This window comes from Tursiops truncatus, chromosome 20 (assembly GCF_011762595.2).
Source record: "Tursiops truncatus isolate mTurTru1 chromosome 20, mTurTru1.mat.Y, whole genome shotgun sequence".
In the NCBI taxonomy this organism is placed as follows: Eukaryota; Metazoa; Chordata; class Mammalia; order Artiodactyla; family Delphinidae; genus Tursiops; species Tursiops truncatus.
Genome location: NC_047053.1, coordinates 12397533 through 12418374, shown reverse-complemented (window position 1 = coordinate 12418374; position 20842 = coordinate 12397533). Strand labels below are relative to the sequence as shown.

Genomic DNA, 20842 nt, shown 5'->3' with positions numbered 1-20842 from the left:
CCTTGGCTCCAGCCCATTGAGCACTGTCTTTGAGATGCCTGCTTCAGGCGGGAGTGTGGAGGGTGTAGTGGCAGGAGAGGTCAAACTCACTGAGGCATGGAGAGTGCTGGACTCAGAGCAGGTTCCCATCTGCCTTCCCCCGCCTCAGAGGGCCACTGCCCCATCAGCCACAGTTCCAGAGAGGGCTGCAGTCACCAGCATGTTGTTTGGTGTAGAGGACACTAGCTTTCTGGGCACTAGGGCCTGCTGTCAACTCAGAGCTGCCCAGGCAAGCAAACCAGTTCACACCAGGAACCCTGTGGCCAGGACCTTATAAGCCCCGTCAAGGAAACTCCTCTCCACCCCCTAGCTGACCTTGTAGCCTGGAGCAATCAGAATTCCCTCTGCTGTAACATCTATTCATGATTAAAAACTCTTACCAAAGTAGGTATAGAGGGAACGTATCTCGACATAGTGAAAGCCATTTATGACAAACCCATAGCCAACGTAATACTCAATGGTGAAAAGCTGAAAGCCTTCCTGCTAAAATCTGGAAAAAGGATGCCCACTCTCACCTATTCTATTCAACACAGTATTGGAAGTCCTAGCCACAGCAATCAGGCAAGAAAAAGAAAAAAGTATCCAAATTGGAAAGGAAGAGGTAAAATTGTCAGTATATGCAGATAACATGATAACTATATAGAGAGAGAACCCTAAGGACTCCACACAAAAGCTACTAGAACTGATGAACGGAAAGCCCAGAAATAAACCCACACACCTACGGACAATTAATCTTCAATAAAGGAGGCAAGAGAATGGAGAAAAGACAGTCTCTTCAGCAAGTCGTGTGGTGGGAAAGCAGGACAGCCGCATGTAAATCAATGAAGTTAGAACACTCCTTCACACCACACACAAAAATAAACTCCAAATGGCTTCAATACTTAAATATAAGACATGACACCATAAAACTCCTAAAAGAGAACACAGGCAAAACATTCTCTGACATAAATCATACCAATGTTTTCTTAGGTCAGTCTCCCAAGGCAATAGAAATAAAAGCAAAATAAACAAATGGGACTTAATCAAACTTATAAGCTTTTATACAGCAAAGGAAACCACAAACAAAACAAGAAGGTAACCTACGGACTGAGAGAAAATATTTGCAAATGATGCGACCAACACAGACTTAATCTTCAAAATATACAAACAGCTCATACAACTCAACAACAAAAAAACAACCCAATCGAAAAATGGGCAGAAGACCTAAATAGGCATTTCTCAAAAGAAGACATACAGATGGCCAATAGGCACATGAAAAGATGCTTAACATTGCTAATTATAAGACAAATGCAAATCAAAACCACAATGAGGTATCACCTCACACAGGTCAGAATGGCCCTGGTTAAAAGGTCTACAGTCCAATGCTGGACAGGGTGTGAAGAAAAGGGAACCCTCCTATGCTGTTGGTGGGAATGTAGTTGGTGACGCCACTATGGAAAACAGTACGGAGGTTCCTCAGAAAACTAAAAATAGCGTTGCCATATGATCCAGCAATCCCACTCCTGGGCACATCTCCAAAGAAAATTCTGATTTGAAAAGATACATGCACTCCAATGTTCATAGCAGCACTATTCACAATAGCCATGACATGGAAGCAACCTAAATGTCCACCAACAGATGAATGGATAAATAAAAGGTGGTACATGTATACAACGGAATACTACTCAGCCATTTAAAAAAATGAAATAATGCCATTTGCAGCAACATGGATGGACCTAGAGATTATCATACTAAGTGAAGTCAGACACAGAAAGACAAATACCATGTGATATCACTTATACATGGAATCTAAAATTTGATACCAAAACAGACTCACATAGACAACAAACTCATGGTTGCCAAAGGGGAAGGGGGGTGAGGGAGGGATAAATTAGGAGTTTGGGATTAGCAGATACAAACTACTGTATACAAAAATAAACAACAAGGGACTTCCCTGGTGGTGCAGTGGTTAAGAATCCGCCTGCCAATGCAGGGGACACGGGTTCAATCCTTGGCTGGGAAGATCCCAAGTGCTGCAGAGCAACTAAGCCCGTGCGCTGCAACTATTGAGCCTGCTAAGCTCGTGCGCTGCAACAAGAGAAGCCAACGCAATGAGAAGCCTGCGCACCACAACAAAGAGTAGCCCCCGCTCGCCACAACTAGAGAAAGCCCGCGCACAGCAACGAAGACCCAACGCAGCCAAAAATAAATAAAATTAAAAAATAAACAGCAAGGCCCTACTGTATAGCACAGGGAACTATATTCAATACCCTATAATAAACCATAATGGAAAAGGATATGAAAAAGAATGTGAAAGAATATCTACATGTATGTGTATATATATTTGAATTTACTGTACACCAGAAACTAACGTGACATTGTATGTATATCAAGTATACTTGAAAAAAAAAATCCCTCTGCTGTGACACCACCTGAAAGTTCACCAAAGGCCCCTGATAACTTGCCTGGAAAGTGGCTGGTTCCTTCACACACTCCCACCTCTTCTCTGCTCCACCCAGAAGTGCTGGCACTCCCAGACCCCAGACTGAGCTTCTAGGGCCAGAGCGAATCCCACAGCCAAAACGATGGGTCTGCTGGGGGCTGTGTGTGGAAAGAAGTAGCAGGAAGCATGAGTAAGGTACTGTAGCCCTCAGCTGAAACTGCGTCATCACGGCCAGGGGTAGAGTCTTCATCTTTGTCCCCAGTGCTGGGCACAGCATCTGACACTCAGTTTACGTTAACCCTTACCCCAGGCCTTCCCTAAAGTGGAAGGGACCGACCACTTCCTGGAGCTACCAGCAGAGGGAGTAAGCATCTCACAAATGAAAGGAGCTGGCGGGTTGCAGGGTAGTGGGGAGGAGGACCGAGCCCGGCCTTTCTTGAGGTCGGGTCTTCAGAGAACGGGACCCTGCGGCATTGGTGGCCACCAGTCCCTTCCCCACGATGACATCCCCACATGCATCCTCAGACCCACCCCAGGAAGAGAAGTTGAGTCAGTTGTCCGGGCTGCAGCTGGGAGCGGGGCAAGTGTCAGGGAGTTAGAGCAGTGGCCTGGCTGGTCTACAGCTTAGCCCAGCTGACTGCTCCCTGATCTCACTCTCCCTTACCTCCCCACCTACCAGCCTGCCAAATGGGTGGCTTCTCCTAAACTGGGGAGAAAAGATGTCGTTACAAGGACCAAGGTCTTCAAGGCTCAGCCTAGGACATGGCTCTTTGACCCCTGACCTCCAACTTCATCTTCTTGTTCCTTTCCCTGAAAGGACAGCCTTACAGACTCCCCAGATGACCTGTCCTAACTACAACCCCAGAAGTACACCCTGTCTCAGGAAGCCCTCGTGTGAAAGGATCCTCCAGCTTTCCCATTGGAACTTTCTGGAGTTCAGGATCCCCGGCTCCATGACAGACCCAGGACAGGGTGGCACGTGCCTGGGGACAGCTCCGCACCAGCTGAGATCGGACTGCAGCTCCACAAGGTCCCCGGCTGGTCATGTGACCTTAGCAAGTCACTCAGCCACCCCGAACCTGTTTCCTCATCTGCTATTTCTTGGCCTATTTCCTTCACCGAGCTGTTAGGAGATGAAACAAGATAGTGTTGGTAAAAATGGTTTGAGGAAGTGTAAAGTATTGCAAAAGCATGAGGAAGACCAGAACTGCAGTTCTCAGAGCTCGAGGATTCAGCCTTGGGATCAGAACAGTAAGGTCCCTCATCTTTTTTCTAAACTCCATCAGCCTAGAATCTCCTTGAAGGCTCTGCCCCCAACCCATCAACAGGGAAAGGATGCTACTGCTTCTTGCTGGAGGTCCTTCCCTGAAGGTCTCTGCCTCCTTTTGCAACAAAATGACCCAGATGCTGCAGGTGGCAGCTCCGTCTCGGGTTTCAGTGCAGGTTTATTTCAATTTTATATTTTATTCCAGGCAAGTGCTTATTACATGGATAGTATTCATGTCTCAATACCTAATGTCTTGGAGCATGAACAGCCACTAGAATACAGTTCAATAGTAAAAATACAATATGTACAAAATTAGGGTTTTTGTAGTTTTTTTGTTTGTTTTTTCCCACACAGCAGATGTATCCAAACACATAAAAATCTCTACAGTCTGGGGTCGCTACAATTTATATTTTAGGAAACAAGAGACACAGTGACCAAGTCCTCACTGTAAACAAGGGCCACCTCTTTGGGGCATGGGGGTGGGACTCTGGGATGGGGGAAGAAGAAGCTGTTCCTGGAAAGGGCAGGGGTTATGGGGACCCCTAATTCCCTTCCAGGAATTCCCTGCCCTTCTTTGGCCCCCCAAGGAACCAACCTCCCCATCTCCCCGAGGTAAAGACTCCCAGCCAGTGAGCCACTCTGAACATCAAAAAGTAAAACACGCATGAGAGGTAAGATGTGTGTGTGTGTGTTTGTGTGCGTGCGCACGTGCGCACGCATCCCCCAGGCTGGAAGGGCTAGGGAGGGGAGGGGCAGGCGGTCCCACGGGGCGAGGACAGATGTGGTCCTGACAGCTCTCAGGGGAGATGCCCAAGGAAGGGCTGGGTGGAGGCTGCCCTCTTGGGCACACAGCGTCACAGCGTTCACGAAAACAACAAAAACAACAGCAACAACACCCATCGTCACCAATCTGGACATAGTCATTCGGCACTAGATTCCGAGGCCCGCACTGCTGCAGTGGGGGCGGGGAGGGGCAGGGGCGCGGGCGGATGAGGTATCTGTGCAGGCCCGAGGGGCAACTGGCTAACAGGACAGTTTCAAGGTGAGCAGAGCTGAGAGGAGGACGGCTCGCCAGTACTTCTCTGACTGTTCCTGGGGGCCAGGCCTGCCCTTCTCCCTCTGCTCTTTCTAACATAATCACACCAGGAAGAGTGAAACCAGCTCCGCCCCAAACAGGGTGGTAGTGGCAGTGGCTGCAGGTGCAGAAAGGCGGCAAGTGTGAGGGGGGAGCCGCAATTTGGGGGGGGGTACAGGGTGCCCTCCTAGAAACCTCTGAGGTGTCCAGAAGGCCTTCCCTTTCCCCACCCCAGGAGACAAGGAAACGGTCCCCAGGTAGGTCTCCAGGACCAAAAGGAACTGAAAGGGAGTTCTTAGGTGGCTCAATCTGTTGAAGACTTTTGCTGGCCTCCTCAGCGTCCCCCTCCCCAGGCTGTCATTTCAAACTTCACACCCAGGAACACTGGCTTCCCCCTCCACAGACACTCTGAAAGGCCATTGGTGAGTGTGTCCAGGTGGGGAGCCAAGTGTGCACATGTGTAACTGAGTGTGTCTGACACAAGGCCACTTGTAATAATATGCACGTAAAAAGAGAAGCCAAAGCAGTCTGCTGAGGCGAAGGCAGGGAAAACCGTCCCCTACACACAGGCCCCCTTGCTCCTCCCCACCGCAAGCTCAGCCCCGCCCTTGGCCCAGCTGAGGACCTTTCCTCGCAGGAAGGTGGTGGCACACAGCAGCCCCCACTGGGGAGGGCAGGCTCAGAACAGCCTGCTGGAGAAAGGGGGACGTTCAGAGCAAAGAAAGATGGTGCCAGCGATGGAGAAGCTGGGTCAGAAACAACAGTCCTCCCGGGTCTGGCCATGCTCCCTCCCACAGGTCCCCAGGGCCAAGCCCCTGGATTTTAACTTCCTGGTTACCTCAACAGTGTGGCTTCAGGCTCCTGGAACCCAGACCAGACGCTGGTCCATCTCCCAGGCAGCAAGGAGGCGTCCAGGTGTACTCATCCCTCCGGGGAGTGCACAGTACCGAACAGAGGCCAGACCTCCTCTCTACTTTCTGGAAGCCAAGAGTCAAGTCCAGGGATGGGGACAGGGTCCAGAGCACCCTCCTCTCAGTCCAGACCTGGCTGGAGGTCAAGGCGGGGCAGGAGGAGACAGCCAAGCTCCTCATTCCCCGCCCCCGCCCTCAGCCTGCCTTCCTTAAGACGGGAGCCCAGGGGCGAGGGTTGAGGGGCCTGGGAAGCTTGGCAAGGGCTTGGGTTTGGTTTACTATTAGTAGAGAACTGTCTTTACTAGTTTGTTGTGATGAGTCTCAACGACTGCAACCAGGCTGGAGAGCTCCAGGCTGGGGCACCCACCTGTCTGGAGTCTGTGGGACTCCACACAAGCCACATCCTAGGATCTGTCACCTGTACTCAGAGCAGGGCCCCCACTCAGTCCCCAGCTTTCCGGGCCAAGGTGCTTCAGTTCTGCTTCCCCCCTTTCCCCTCCAGAACCCAGGGAAGAGAAAGCTGAAGCTTGGGAGGGGAGGGCCCGGGCGCTCAGCCATCTCACCAGACAGAGCAATAGCAGCAGCAGCAGCACAGGAAGGTGGGCAGGGGGAAGCGGGAGAACACGATGTCCACATCGCACTGGTTTCCGGGGATGGGGGGCGGGAAGGGCTCTGGAGCTGGCACCAGGCCGGACAGGCGGCACGTTTGCCAGAGCGTCTCTCATCACTTTGTCAAGTCCTAGTGCAGTGGGGTGACCCCCTGCCCTGTGCCCAGCTCCCTGGGGAGGCCCCTCCCTCCCCTGGCTCAGAGTCTCTGCACCCCCTTCCCCTAGGAGGCCTGGGGGTGGGTATGGGTGGGGCGGGCCTGGGCCTGGCTGGAATGTGTGGAGCTGGTGGGTGGGAGAGTGGGGGACAGGTCTCCCTCCCTGCCCCCACAGGGGGCCTCTGAGTGGCCTCGTCCTCACGCCAGCTTGAGCGTGCTGACCGGGAAGGAGGGCATGGTGACCATGGTCACAGGGTTGAGCACTGTCTGGCCCACCAGCTGGGGGTGGTGCACCACCTGAGCCCCTACGGCTGGCTTCGCCATGACTGTGGCCGGGGGCCCCAGCCCGGCCGTGCCATTCACTTGCTGGTGTGAGAGGGTGTGGGCGATGTGGCTCACCGCCACGGGCTGGCTCACCGCCACAGGCTGCGGGTACAGGGGCAGCTGGGAGCCAAGGTGGGCCACGTGGTTGAGGGCGGCAGGGTGCACCGTGATGTGGCCAATGGGGGGTGTGGCGGGCGCCAGCTGCACAGCAGGGCTGGGGGCCGAGGGGGCGATGTGGGCGATGTGCTTGCCACCCGGCCCCTGCAGAACATGGTTCACAGTCTGGATGACTGAGGCGTGGGTGGTGGCGGTGTGGGCAATGACCGTGGAGCCTCCCCCAGCCGCAGCCACCAGATGGGCTGGAGCGGGCACCAGCGTTTGGGCCGGGGCAGCTGGGGGCGGGGGAGGGGCTGGCAGAGGTGTCTTCTGCTGTGGCGGCGGCGGCTGTTGCCCGGGGAGGTGGGCAGGAGACAGGGCCACAGGCTGGGGGTGGGGAGGCAGAGGCGTGGCCGCAGTGCTGGGTGGTGGCTTCGGCAGCTCCGGGCGGGGGCGATGGCTCAGCTTAGGTGGGCCCAGGCCGGCCTGGTCCTCCTCCATATCCTCGTCTATGTTGTCCTCGCCCTCTGTGGGGGGGGCACGCGGATAGGTACAGGTCAGAAGGGCTTGGCAGGGAGAGCCTGGAGGAGCAGATGACCCTGGGGGCCCGAACGTTATGGGGCTGGGGTGGGGCCGACACGGAGCGGGTGGGGGGTGGAGCTCACCGGAAGCAGTGGAGGTGGAGGCCTGGTCATCGTCAGGCTGGCCCGTCTGCCGGAGCACGCGGTCGATCTCCAGCACGTCCATCCACTGGCTCAGCTCATGCTTGAGCTCCGCCAGCCGCTGCTGCGTGGCAATCTTTTCCCGCGCCAGACGCTCCATCTCATGTTCATATTCTTTCTCCTTCCTCTTCAGGGACTGGAGAACAGAGCCAGTAACAGCAAGGTATCCTGAGTGGCAGCCACGGGGCCCACGGTACCACAAACACCTCCTGCCGCTGCCCTCACCTCCAGATCACCTGGCCCCCAGGGGCAGCTGCGCAGTGACCAGGGGCCCGGGCGGACGGGGGCTGTTGGAGACCACACCTGCCTCCTGGTCCACGGCTCTGCCTAGGGAGGCCCAGCACCTGGCAACCGTGGGCTCTCAGGCAGGTGTGGATCCAGGTCAGTCCCTCCCCTACCCCCACATCAACTCCGTCCTGAGGGGCTTCGCTGCCTCTTGCCCCATCCACCGTCCTGGCGGCACCTCCCTCCATTCTGCGGAGCAGAACGGAAAGGGTAACAGATTTCTCAGTGGTGCCCAAGGCCCCCACTGTTATTCACACCATCCTGTCACTCACAGATGCCACAAGCTACCCTCCATGGAACCCATGCCTCAAAGATCCCCAGACGACCCTGCCCTTCTCTCCCTTCATCATTCACTAGTCTCCTTAACTTCAATACCCTTGGAGGATGAGCCACCAGATTCTGAGACCCCCATCTCATCTCCTCGACCTTCTCTATGTCGTCCCTAACAGCTGCTGGCTGTGCACCTCCTCTCCGACCTCCTGGGCTCCTCCCCACAGTGCCCACCTGTGCCGCCTCTCCATACTGCTCTACGTCCACGCTGCCCGCAGCCCTCCAGACGCCCCAGGTTGCGGAGCTACCCCAGGCCCTGCAATGTGCCCCTCCTTCCACACCTGCCCCTGAGCTGCCCCGGCCAATGAGAAACAGCTCTTGGGAGGACAGCACCGTTGCTTCCACCTGAGCACCCCTGGAGAGGCTCCGTCCTTTACGACAGGTCGCAGGTAGCTCCTCCCCCGTGACACTGAGGCTACCCACTTCACTAAGAACACTGGAGAGAGCTCCCTTGTCCACGGCACCATCTCCCCTTCAACTCCCCCAGGGCCACAGGCAAGCTCTCAGGTCGACCCTCCCGCAGGTGCTGGATGCCCCGCTACCCAGACTGTGGCAATGCTCCCCTGTCAGAAGTGTCTCCAGCTTCCCTTCGAACGATGCTTATTAGCAGCTCTGAATTGCCGGCTCCTGTCCTGTTGCTCAACTCCCTTCCACACCGAGACTCTCTCCTTGTCCTCTGTGACCTCCCGACTGACACTTTATCCAACCATCTCATCTTCAATCTTGCAGGCCTCCCTGTTGCCAGCTTTTCCTCAGCCCAGGCGCATCATGACTGCTGGGTCCACCAGACAGCAAGGACAATCTTGCTGGCTGCTCCCTGAGTCTCTTACCTGACCTGCTCCTGAGCTTCTCGCTTCCAAGGCTTGCCATTCACAGCCAAGTGTGGAGCCCACTGGCTCACACACACATCCTCCCTTCTCACCCCTCCAGGTCTTACCTGCTTGTGCTCCAGGCCCACCTCTGGGCCCCCACCTCCTCACTTCCATCCCCATCCCACATCCTCCCGGTACATCCTCCTGCCCTCAAGCCCTTCTTGGCACTGGCACCACACCGCTGAGCGTTTAATGAGACTGTCAGCATTGAGACTGACACTGGCTCACACGAGCCCCTAAATATTCCACGTTTTGTTTTTCCATCTCAATACATGCTGTCCCTGTCCAACCCTGGGAGCGGGGCAAGGACTGTTCTGCGGTTACCTTACATCCCCTAAGGCTACCAGTGGCCAGGACAGAGCCATGAGTGATGTCTTAGCCTCGGGGGAACAATCTGTGACGACCCGAGCGTGTTGGTACCCACCTCTACCCTGTCTCTCCGCCTCATTACAGGAGAATCACAGTCTCTCATTAGACTTGAGTTTCCCCTGATTCCAGTTCCTTCGGGCAATTTTGCAACAGCCTTTTCTGACTGTTCACCTGACCACCCTGGCACAGCAACGGCTTCAACTCCACACACCAACTGGGCCCAACTTCCCCACGCTCCCTCCTGCAGCCCCAAACTGCTTACATTCCTGGCCTCACAAGTCAGAGATGCCTCAAACGGTAATGCCTGTGACACGCAACCCAGACACAGCGATGCTCTGTACTGACCTGAGATCTGGCAGCTTTACACCTTTTATACTTGTTGCCAGTCCCAGGCCACACACAGCTCTCTATCATCCTGGCTTTGAGATTAACCTGTCTCTCCCCATATTTCTGCCAGAAAGATTCCCCGCTGCCCTGATTTACACACACACACACACACACACACACACACACACACACACACACACACACACACACACCTGCTTCTCACCTGGTTCTACCCTGAGAGGCCAGTGCTAGACATGCCAATTGGATGGGGCCACATTAATGATGAGGCCTGGGGTGAGTCAGCCCTCACTCAAACCTGGATGCAGGGGGCTGGAAGTGCCTGTCCGGAATGCTACCTGCTAGCTAGTGGGGAGCGTAGACTGCCGGCTCAGGGAGAGAGGATGTCAGGGGCCCAGACCTCCAGTTCTCACCTAGTCCAGCTCTCCACAGGCCTAGAGATCCCTGGAAAGCTTTCCCAGGGTCTAACTTTTGTCCCCATTGCTTCATTCCAAACCCATTTCCTTTCTAAGACTACTGGATGCGTGGTTTGGTACCTGCCTACTCCTCTTCCTGTTTCTGTCCACTTCACTGATACTGTCTTCAAATCCTTTACTACCTCCAAGGTACTGTGGGTCTGGCTGGGGGCTACAGCTTTCCCATAGCTTCCCACCTCAGCACACAACCAAAGCCCTCAGTCTCCCCACCCTACGTGGTCTCTCCAGTACTCCCTTCCAACTCCCATCTGGTGCCCTGCTGCCTCCATCTCTGCACAGCAACCCTCCTGACCACCTTTAACTTCCAAAAATGCATCCCGCTTCCTCCTACTGGAGAAACTTTGGTCTGCACTGGGCTTTCTGCCCTCCACTTGTCTCGGTCACCCTGGCCTTCAGGTCCCAGCTCAAATGCCCCTTCCTCAGCAGCAACTTCCCTAACTCCCCAGATCCTGTGACCCCTATCCCTACTACGCCCTCGTAAAAGAGTTCTGTTTGGTTATGTGATACTCTGCTGCAAGACCAACCTAAGGACAGAGATCCACATTTTTTCCTTTGCTCCCCACTTTCTAGCCTCCCAATCAGACACAGGGCTGTCCAAAAGTACCTGGATGCGTAAATGAATGAAGCTGAGGATTTACAGAGAGGCTTGTTAAGTTTTCCAGCATTTCTGCTTCCACTGCTAGCCCCAGGACAAGTATCTCTATGGACAGCTTGGGTCCACCTTGCTTCCCACTCAGCCCAGCCCCAAATCCCAAGTCTGCTGGCTCTACTGAGTCTCTTATTTCTGACTTACTTTCAAATCCACCGTCTCGCAATCAAGGCTTCCGGACCTAAGTACGTGCCTACAGGGAGGAACGCGCCATTCCATCCTTCCTACTTCTCAATAATTGCTATCAAGTTAATATTTATAGACGGCCCATCCTCCTCACATCTTTATGACGAAGATACTGTTGCTTCTTCCCACTTAGCATCATCGCAGTGCAGAAGAGAAAACCGATGTTGACAGAAAATGTCAAATAATTTAGACAGGGGTTTGCTCCCGGGCTACATGACTTCCTACGGCTGAAAGACTAGCAATTTAGACTCAAACCCAAGTTCTGCAGAAACTTCCCAGAAAAAAGCCTCCCGGGGATCCTCGCCTCTGAAACCCGAGGTTGGGTCCCCTCCCCCCTTCTCTCTCTCCCATTCCCTCTCGGCTGCCGAGGCTCCGCCCCTCCCGGAGCACGCGCGCACCCACGCGGACCCGGCTTTGCTGCGTCACTCCCCATAGGCCGCACCCGCCCTCCGCGCGCGCAGGAGTCCCGCCCCCTGCCCAGCTCTGCCAATCGGCGGGCCCGGCCCCTCCCCTCCCGTGCCGGGAAGCGGCCTGGAAGGGCGCCAGCCCCTCCACCTCGTCCGGAGGGCGGGCGGAAGGGCGCGCGTTCGCGGAAGGCGGGGAGGGAACTGCCGGCTGGGAGCAGGCCCGAAGCAGCGCCTCCGCCCCCCTCCTTCAACAAGTCTGGCTCCGGTTACCTCAGGGCTGTGACCCCTGAGGTAGTTGAGGCCGGGGAAAGGGTGGCCCACCCGGGGCGTGATGCCGCCCAGCCCCCAAGCTTCCCAAGAGCGCCGACTGGGAGACCCTGAGGCTGCCCCGCCTCCGCAGCCCGGGAGCCCTAAGTCCTTCCCACTCCCCAACGGCTACCTCCGGCTGTCTCCAGGGCAGCCGAGCACGGCCGTTCGCCCCACCCCCACAGCCTCCTTCCCGGCACGCGGAACCCTCGGTTTCCAGGGAAACCGAAACTCGGGCCGTCACGGCAACGGTCTTATCTGGCGGTGCCCCCCCCGCCCCGTACTGCGGAGAGGAGCCAATGCCCAAAGGCAAGGGACACACGGCCAGGAGGGTCCCTTAAAAAAGAGCTTCTTTTAAACCCTGAGGGAAGGAGAACGTAAGCCTTTAGGTTAGGTGACCCCGGGGCTTCTCGTCGTGCAGACTGCCGCATTCCACCCTCCCCTAGGTTTACCCCCCAAAGTCAGGGGGTGGCACCTCCGTGCGCTTACTGCAAGGATCTTGGTCCGTCTGGGCTACAAGTCGCGGGCTGGGGGGGAAGGTGTTTCAAGGGCGCCACCCTGCGGAACGAGCCACGCCCAGCCCCCCCCACCCCGTGATAGTCTCAGGCTGAAACCAGTTCCCGCCCAGGCACTGCGGGCGGGCGCGGTGGAGGCGCCGGCCACCCCACGCCTTCCCACCCGCCGGGGCACTAACGCGCGGCAGGCGGTAAGGCAGGGCCGCGGACCGAACTGACACTGAGCCGCAGGGACCGTGCCGATCGCGGGGCTCCGCGGGGCAGCCCGGCGGGGGAGGGGAGCCGAGCGCCACCACCGCGCTCCCCTGCGCACGCGCGCCGGTCCCCCGCCCCCTGCCGGGCGGGGAGCCCCGCTGACGTCAGCCGGGCCATGTGCTCGGCGCCCGCGTGGAGGCGGGCGGGGGAGCCGGTGAGGGAGCGAGGGCGGGGCCGCGGAGGGGAGGCGGGGCGCGCAGGAAGCCGGCGCAGCGTCCGTCGCCCGCCCTCTTCTGGGCCTTGCTTCCCTCCCCCATACCTGAATGTACCGCAGCGCCGTGCGCAACACGCTCAGATTCGATGTCTTCTTGTCATCCACGTTGGGGATGTTGCGCTTCAGGGTCTCAAAGCACTCCTTCAGATGGGCCCTCCTGGGGAGAGGAAGCAGCGCCGGTCAGCCGGACGCCAGGGGGCCAGGGGCGGGAGGGAAGGCCTAAGGAGAGCTTGGGGACCACGGACGGACCGTCCCCGTAGCTCGCGGGGCGGGCCCAGAGTCACAAGCTCACACACACACACCTGTTCTTCTCCAGCTTGTTGTGGACTTCTCTGGTTCCGATTCTGAAATCCAGACAGACAGGGGGCTCAGGGAGGAGGGCCCAATTAGGCGGCCTTCCCACCCCCTGCCCCCCCCAAATGCCACAGGCTTTTTGTCCCTGACATTGTCTCTCTAGAGAAGCAGCGATGAGAGCTGTTCAGTTGTTCGCCCTGTTTCGTGGGGCATACACCCCCTGGAGGGCACATGTAGGCTCGTAATTCACAACCCCTTTACCTTCCATCACATCCATGCACCTGTGAAGGGCTCCTGGGATAGCCAGTGGACCCCGGCCCTTACCCAAGAGCCCCATAATCCAATACCCTGTCCAAAGGCCTTGAAATGCCATTAGCCTCAACCTTGGAGGGCGTCAGAAAACACAGAAGCCTGAGAACAACAGAGGGCAATGACCATTCCCCACTCCCAGGGTGAGGACATATCCAAATATAGGAAGGCGCTTCTGGGCTGGGGAGGCAGGGCCGTGGCTCTGCCAGGCTAGCTTGGGAGGGTACTTTCTCTCTTGCACACCGCTCAGGCTGTGGGCCGTTGGTTCTCCTTTCCATCCCACCAGCCCCTGTGCCACACCTCACTCACCCCCCAGGCCTCTTCTTCTGTTCGCTGGATTTGACTTCTTCAGCGGGTGCCAGCTTCAGGGTCCCAAGAGTGGACGGGGGTGGCTGCTGGGGGGCCAGCTGGGGCTGGACTCCAGGGTGTGGGGCGATGGTCAGGATGGGTGTGGGGAGGGGCTGCAAAGGCTTGGGGCTGCCAGTGGGTGGAACGGTGGCCTTGGAGTCCGGCAGTAGAGGAGAAGGAGTGGGCCCCTGCGGCCTGGTGGGAAGGGGGGCCGACTCCTTAATGCTGAGTCCAGGGGCGCTAACCAGAGCCGGCTGGCGAGGTGCCAGGGGCAGAGGTGGGGGCGGGGGCAGAGGCTGAGGGGAGCTGGTCACTACAGGAATAGGGATGACAGTCAGTGGGGTGGGGGTGGCCAGCGGGGGCGGGGGTGCCGGCGGGGGCGCGGGCGGCGACAGAGGCAGGGGCGGTGCCTCGATGCGGGGTTCCTCCACCGGCAGGGCGTGGGCCAGCCTGGCCAGGCTGCTGGCCTGCTGCTGCTCCCGCTCCCGCTCCCGCTCCAGGCGAAGCCGCTCCTGTTCCTCTACACAGAGAGAACGCCAGGGGTGTCTCAGCAGGGCCGGCGGTCCTGGGCCCCAGCTTCACCTGTCCTCCAGGTGCAACCCCTCCTCTGACCCCATCCCAGGCAGCACCCGGTGACACCACAAATACTCATCCACACTCGATAGTTCAGCACTGGGCTAAGCGCTGGGGACACAGCAGTGATCAAATAAAACAGACTCCTGGTCCTTGCTGTTGGGGAGCTCATAGACGGGGGTGGGGTGAGGGGATACGACAAATAACAGGGATAACAATCCAGGCTGGGGGAAGAAAGAGGCTGTGGAAAGGCCGAGCAGGAGCTGTCAGTGAGGGTGCTGGAGGCCAGGCACCCTGAATGTTGAAGTAAGCAGGTGATGAGCAGGGGCTGCAAGGCTAAGGGGAGGGAGTGATAGATGAGGTGAGTAAAGGCCCGCCCACAAATGACCTCACAGGCCACCAGGAGAATAGAGGAAGTGGTCAAATCCTAGATTCTGGGGAGGTACCTTCTAGAGGGCAGGCGGTACCTTCATTTCATAGATGAGATAAATTAGCTCAAAGAGGCAAAATGATTTGTTGAGGGTCATACTGTGAGTCAAAGGTAAAACTGGGGCTAAACCCAGCCAGGTCTTCTGACACCTGGTGAATGCTTGGTACTTGCTGTGCCAACGTATGCTCACTAGGTGTCTATACGCGTGCGCACGCGCACACACACACACACACACACACACACACACACACACACACACACCCTGTATCTCACAAGAGCCCCACAGCGCAAGCAGGGCAGGGATATCACCTTCAGCTCCCACGTGAGGAAACTAGGCCCAGGACTCCGGACTCCGAGGCTAGGTCCCAAAGCCTGTTTCCTCAAGGTCTATACCCAAAATGCACCTGGTCCTTCTCTGCCCTTTGTTGTGCTGGAACTTATTCCCCACCACCACCAGCAGCAAAAACTACAAAAGTAAGAAAGTAAGAGGCAAGCAGAAAGGAAAGCAGGGCTTTTAAACGGGGGTTGAACAGGGCAGTGAGCTCCAACAACCTTGCACGCCTCAGTTCAGCATCTCTGCCAAAAGCTCCGCCAGAAAGAGAGGCCTGCTCAGCAGTGGGCTGAGAACAGGGCAAAGGGAGAGGCCCCTCCCGATTCAGAGGCCCCTCTCCATCCCCACCCTGCCCCCCACCATTCTAGTTCCCAGGCTACAGGTTTGGGCCAGGGCCCAGGGGAGCGGCTGAAGCCCCCAGGCCAGGGAGCAGGCTGGTCAACCAGCCCTTCCTCCTGTCCCGATTCACCACGCTGCTGACTAACAGAGCTGACAGCACAGGGCCGACACGCCCCAAACACACCACCCCCAAACACACCACCCACAAGGGGTGGGGCTAGGGGGCAAGGTTAGCTAAGTGCCCCCTGGGGAGAAGAGCACCCCACCACACAGGTCTTTGGGCTCAGCACCCCCCCCAGAACGTGAGGCCTCAGGGCCCTTTGGCCAATCAACGACTTGAGTGTGAGCCAGGCCTGCTCAGAGCGCCTCCCTCCCACAGAGAAGAAGAGGCGAAGGAGGAAGTACGGGGAAGTGTTCTGAGAGGGCAAGCACTCAGTGGTTTCCCAGCAGCCAGCATTCAAGGGCTGGAGTCAGCAGGCACGGCCTCTTCCGCGTCTCCCCTGCCCCTCAGGAAGGGAAGCCGGCAGGCCTGCACCAGCTTGCTGCTGAAGCCAGCAGCACTGGCTTCTGTTACAGGCCCAGAGAAAACCAGCTCTCTGCGCTCCTGCTTCCCACAGGCCACACTGGGAAAGGAACCCTTCTCAGGCCCAGCCTGGGACATCCCCAGTCCGCTCCCCACCTCCCCCCACCCCACCCCCAAGACAAGGTCCTGGAGCTCAGGGCCCAAAACAGCCCCATCTCCATTCCTTTGATCCAGGACCTGAACTTTCATTGGCCTTGGAGCAAGTGTTCCACTCTCCCACAAGCAGGGGGACAGACAGGGCCCCGAACCCCAAGACCAGGTGCTCTGGGAACCTAGAATGAAGGCAAACCTCGTATTCCCCATATTTTAAGTCAACTCCAAAGCGCACCCAGGAGATGGCAACCTCCTTCTCACCTACCCTCTCTCTTCCAGGGCCAGGCAGGCACGTTTCACAGAAGCCAGGAAGGACCCAGGTGAATGGCCAAGCTCTATCACACCTGGATCAGCATGAAAAAGCTTAACTGATGGTGAAGAAGAGGGGGCGCCCCAGGCCAGATCCAGCCCACTACAGCCTCCTGCCTTCATTCCCCACCCAGCACTGACCCCCTTCCTGTGCACTGGGCGGGGGAAACAAAGTGGGGAGAGCGAACTGGGTTTTAGTAAATATGGGTTTAGGCTCTTCAAAATAATGCTCTGCTGCACCCTTGGGTGCACCCCTCTTCTCACACACATACTCTGGCACCTTCCCTGGGCTCTGCCCAGAAGCTGCCCCCAGTGAATTTTGCATGACCCTTCTGGGTGATCCAGGGGCCAAGGGTCCAGGCCGACAGTGAAGAGTATGGGCTCTGAGCTTCCCCCAAGCCACTGTGGCCTAGGGGCTCAGCAGGCACAGACCTGGGGCCAGAGGAGTCCACACCAGGTGGTGGCCCCCAATGTTCAGGGGCATTTTCCCCTTCTACACGTAACAGGGAGCTTGGTGCACGAGGCAGGCACAGGGTGCGACTAGCTCAGGTAGAGAAGAGGGTCCCATTTGAGTCACTCCCATGACTGCTGGAAATGACCAGGCCTTCCTGCTGGCCACCAGGATGGCCTTGCCCTTTCCTCTCTCCCCTCGTGCACAAACACGCACATGCACACACATCCTCGGTTCATCATTTGAGCAAACTGGCTGGTCTAGGTCAATAAACTGTCACTTGAGGCTTGAGGTTGAACGGGGGCCCAGATGAGAGGATCCCTGTTCAGGGCTGCCCATGAGGTACACACCCCCAGAAAGCAGTTCTGGTCAGCCGGCTCACCAGCACCCCCTTCTCTCCCATTTTTTCCCACCCCAAGTTAGAGGACAGAACCTCTAGTAAGAGAAAATAATGAACTGCAGAGATTAAGCTGCTGCAGCCAGGTCTGGCTATCTACACGTGAGTTTTTGGAGTAAACCCGGCTTTCCAGCATCCATCCATCCATCCCCTAAGTCCCCCTGCCCCACCAACAAGAAGCCTCACCTCAGCTCCCTGTCCCCAGTTCTCACCACCTGGAGGAGGGGCAGGGCTCTGCAACTTCTTAGAGGAGAGCCATTCCCATGTTCCTTCCAAGTGTTGCTCAAGTCATCCCTGTGGTTCTTACTGTCAGCTCTGGACTGACTTATTTTGGAAAGCATGGTAGACATGACAGTGAGGGTCTTCTCCCCTCCCCCATATGGCCAACCAGCCTGCGGGTAAAGTGAAGCTGAAGTGAGTGTTCCCTTGGAGCAACAGCAGGGTCAATCCTGTTGCCTCCTAGCACAGTGGGCAGTACACAGAAGGGACACAATAGGAACTCCTGAATTGCATTGTGCTGATGGTGGCAGCAGGTGACTCAGTCTCTCCAAATCTTGTGCACACTCCTCCCCGTGCCGCTGGTCCGGCACGCAAGACATTCTCGGTCACCACCTGCACTGCCCAACACCTGACCCTGCTCTGGACCTCGAAGACAAGGGGGAGGGGCGCGTGAGCTGACGTCCTGGCCCATCAGTTCCGAAAACCCAAGCACTGTCGGTCTCACATATCTCGAGTGACTCTTGACCTTGAGAGGCCGGTTGACCCGCCGCTCCCCCGCCCCTGGTCCACTGCTGCTTCCCCCGCCCGCTGGAGCGGCGGCAGCGGCGGCGGCGGCGGTACACGCTGCAGGCGCGCGCGCGCACACAACACACACTACTACCTCCTGCATGACTCATCATTGAAGCAACAATAGGCAGAGAGAAAGGAAAGGAGGGCGAAGCACTCTCTTCACCACAACCGACCCGGCCGAAGGGCTTGGGGGGGACGGTTGGAGAGAACAGCAGTCCCCGGATATTGCACGCACGCCGAGCCAGGGCTGCGGCCCTCGCAGCAGTCCGGAAAACGGAGGTCTTCCCCCAGTCCCTATTTCTGCAGTACCCTGAAGCTGGGGTCTACCAACAACGGCGCGTGGGGATAGGGGGCATCGCAAATCTCCGTCTCCCCGCTGTCGAGAGAGCACCAAAGTTTGCCCCTTCTCGCCTAGTTCATTCCACACCGCGGCCGGGGGTGCTGCCAGGGAGCCCTGGTGAGAACGTCTTGGGGGGGTCAGTGGGAGTATGTGAGCTCTATATGTCCAGTGATTCTGAGGGTTTCCCTAGCCCCAGGATCAAAAACAGGACTTTGGGGGGAGAACCGACAGGTGAGCTCGGCTCCTCCCTCGTAGGGCAAAGGCTCTCCCAAGGAGATGCCCAGCGGCCAGAGCCAGGGCCCAACCCGGCGCCAGGCCCCTAGCCAGCCCCGCCCAGGCCCCGCCCCCGGCCGAGCGCGAGGCGGCTGGGAGGGGCTGGGCTGCGCCGTCCCCAGCGGGAGTGTCCCCCGTGCACGTGGTCGGGGGCGGGGCCGGTCCACGTCACCACCCGGTGTAACCAACGGGCTTGGAACGCAGGCACACGCAACATTCCAGCCGAGAGCGGGTTTGGAACGCGCAGACACGCCACATTCCACACCGGCTAAAGTGGGGGGCAGCAAGGGGGGCCCGGGAGCTGCCCCCGGAGACCTGCGGGCCGTTTCGCAGATGTCCAATCAGTCCGGCTCTCACCCAAACCCTTGACGCGCGACCCAGCCCAGCTCTGAGAGGCGGGGTCAGGCGGGGCTGGCCAGGATCATAAGACACGCGATGTCATTTTATTCTGCAAAGGCCGCCTCCGCCCCAAGCGGCGCGTAGATATGCCGGGAGCGCCCCCCGCACAGGGCCAGGGAAGCCGGGGAGCTGCTCCGCGTAGAGTAATTCCACCCCCCACTCCATTACACACACGCCCACTCGTGTGCACTAGACACTCGCCCGTGTACACGTCCATCCATCCGCTCTCATCGAGCCTCGCATCACACATCCCCCGTGCATACACGCACACACGCGCGGGTCTGCCACCCCCACGCAACACCATTCCTCACCCCACCCCCCGGCTCGCACATCCTCAGCCCTACCGAGGGCGCCGCTGGCCCACGGGAAAGAAGCCCCCCACGAAAGGTGGCACAAGGGGTGGTAGGCAGCTGGGGTGGCGTCCACAGGAGCCGGGTCCTCCCTGCATGTTAATGAATTCATTAATCTCACTGCCCACAACACTCCTCCCCGGGCGGCGGCTCTTGCGTGGATTCTTGCACTGCCCGGCTTCGCGGGCCGCCCGGGAGGGGGGTACCGCTCGCGGTTTCGCGTGGGATCGGGGACCGGGGTCGCTCGCCTCCCCTTCCCTGGTGCCCCAGGGGCCCAGCCCGGCCGCTCACCACGTGCTCTCTGTTGTTGCTGTGCTTGCCATTCCAGGAAGCGGGCCGCCTCCAGTAACGTCTCTATGCTCATCGCGCCGAAAGCTGCCGGGGGCGCGCCGGGGCCGAGACTGCGGCCCGCAAACCGGGCACAGGTCAGGCTGGCGGGCAGGCAGGTGGGAGGGATCACCTCCGGGGGGCAACAGGACTGGGCGGCACAGCGCACTCCACAGGGAAGAACGGGGGAGCACGGGGAGAAAAATCAAGGTCTCCCCAAATGTTTGCAAAATGTAATTTGCAAATTAAAAAAAAATTGATGCAAGAAAAAAAAAAAAAAGGCGGCACTGCCTGCCTCCTTCCCCTCCCTCTCTTCCTCCCTTCTGATGCCTCCCGCCCCGCTGCCCCCAGGAGTCCCGCCGACAAGAAAAGGCTTTGCAACAAGATGGCGAGGAGGCACCGACACACACAACAAGGGAAGGAGCCGCGCTGCCCCCGGCCGCCGCCCCCGCTACTACACCGGGGCCGCAGCCAAAGCCCGGACCGGAGCCCCCGCCCGCAGGGCCGCGGCGTCTCCTGAAGGGAGGGGCGGGGTCCAGGGCGGGCTGGCCCCGCCCACTCGAGACGGCGCGCGCACACGTGGCCTGGGTGGGGGTGGGAGAAGTTCCAGCAGGGTTCGCGCCCTGCATTTCCGCTTTCCCGCCTCGCCCCGCCCCGATTGCCAGCCACAAGTTGAGCAACGGCGGCGTGTTTGGGTCATTCACAACGAAATTTGTCCTGCTGGAGGGAAAGAGGGGTGGAAAATTCAGGACTTAAGTTAGCTCAAATAAAGATATTCCAGGTCAGGGAAACCTTAGAATGGTAGAGATTGGCCTGACCCTTGGGTCTCCGCTCCCTACCCACACGTGACCTAATTCCTGCAACCACCAGGCTGTCGCAATTCCCCCGGGATCCGCCCCTGGGCGGAGCTGACGGCAGGAGGCTGCCAGAGAACAGACGGAGGGAGCGGAGTGGAGATCCGGTTCCGCGTTTTGTCTCCGTTCCTCCCCCCGCAGTGCGTTCGCATCCTATTAGGCGATGTCACCGGGCCGCGGGCCAATGGGCGGGCAGGACAACACGGCATGGAGCAGCTCCACATG

At 58.1% G+C, this 20842-nt stretch overlaps 1 protein-coding gene across 2 annotated transcripts; it reads right to left on the bottom strand.

Annotated features, from left to right (window-relative positions):
* Positions 1-3888: 3888 nt before the first annotated feature.
* Positions 3889-19860, bottom strand: MNT (MAX network transcriptional repressor). 2 transcript variants are annotated; one of them, XM_033846594.2, is made up of 7 exons: positions 19728-19855; positions 19431-19528; positions 13741-14299; positions 13131-13172; positions 12874-12985; positions 7563-7755; positions 3889-7424 (listed from the first exon to the last, which is right to left on the bottom strand). In XM_033846594.2, exons 1-7 carry the CDS (start codon positions 19757-19759, stop codon positions 6676-6678), a joined length of 1785 nt encoding a protein of 594 aa, XP_033702485.1. In that variant the 5' UTR covers positions 19760-19855; the 3' UTR covers positions 3889-6675. The 2 variants fall into 2 exon arrangements, with proteins under 2 accessions (XP_033702485.1, XP_033702486.1); XM_033846595.2 differs by lacking the exon at positions 19431-19528 and having other exon boundaries at positions 19728-19860.
* Positions 19861-20842: the final 982 nt, after the last annotated feature.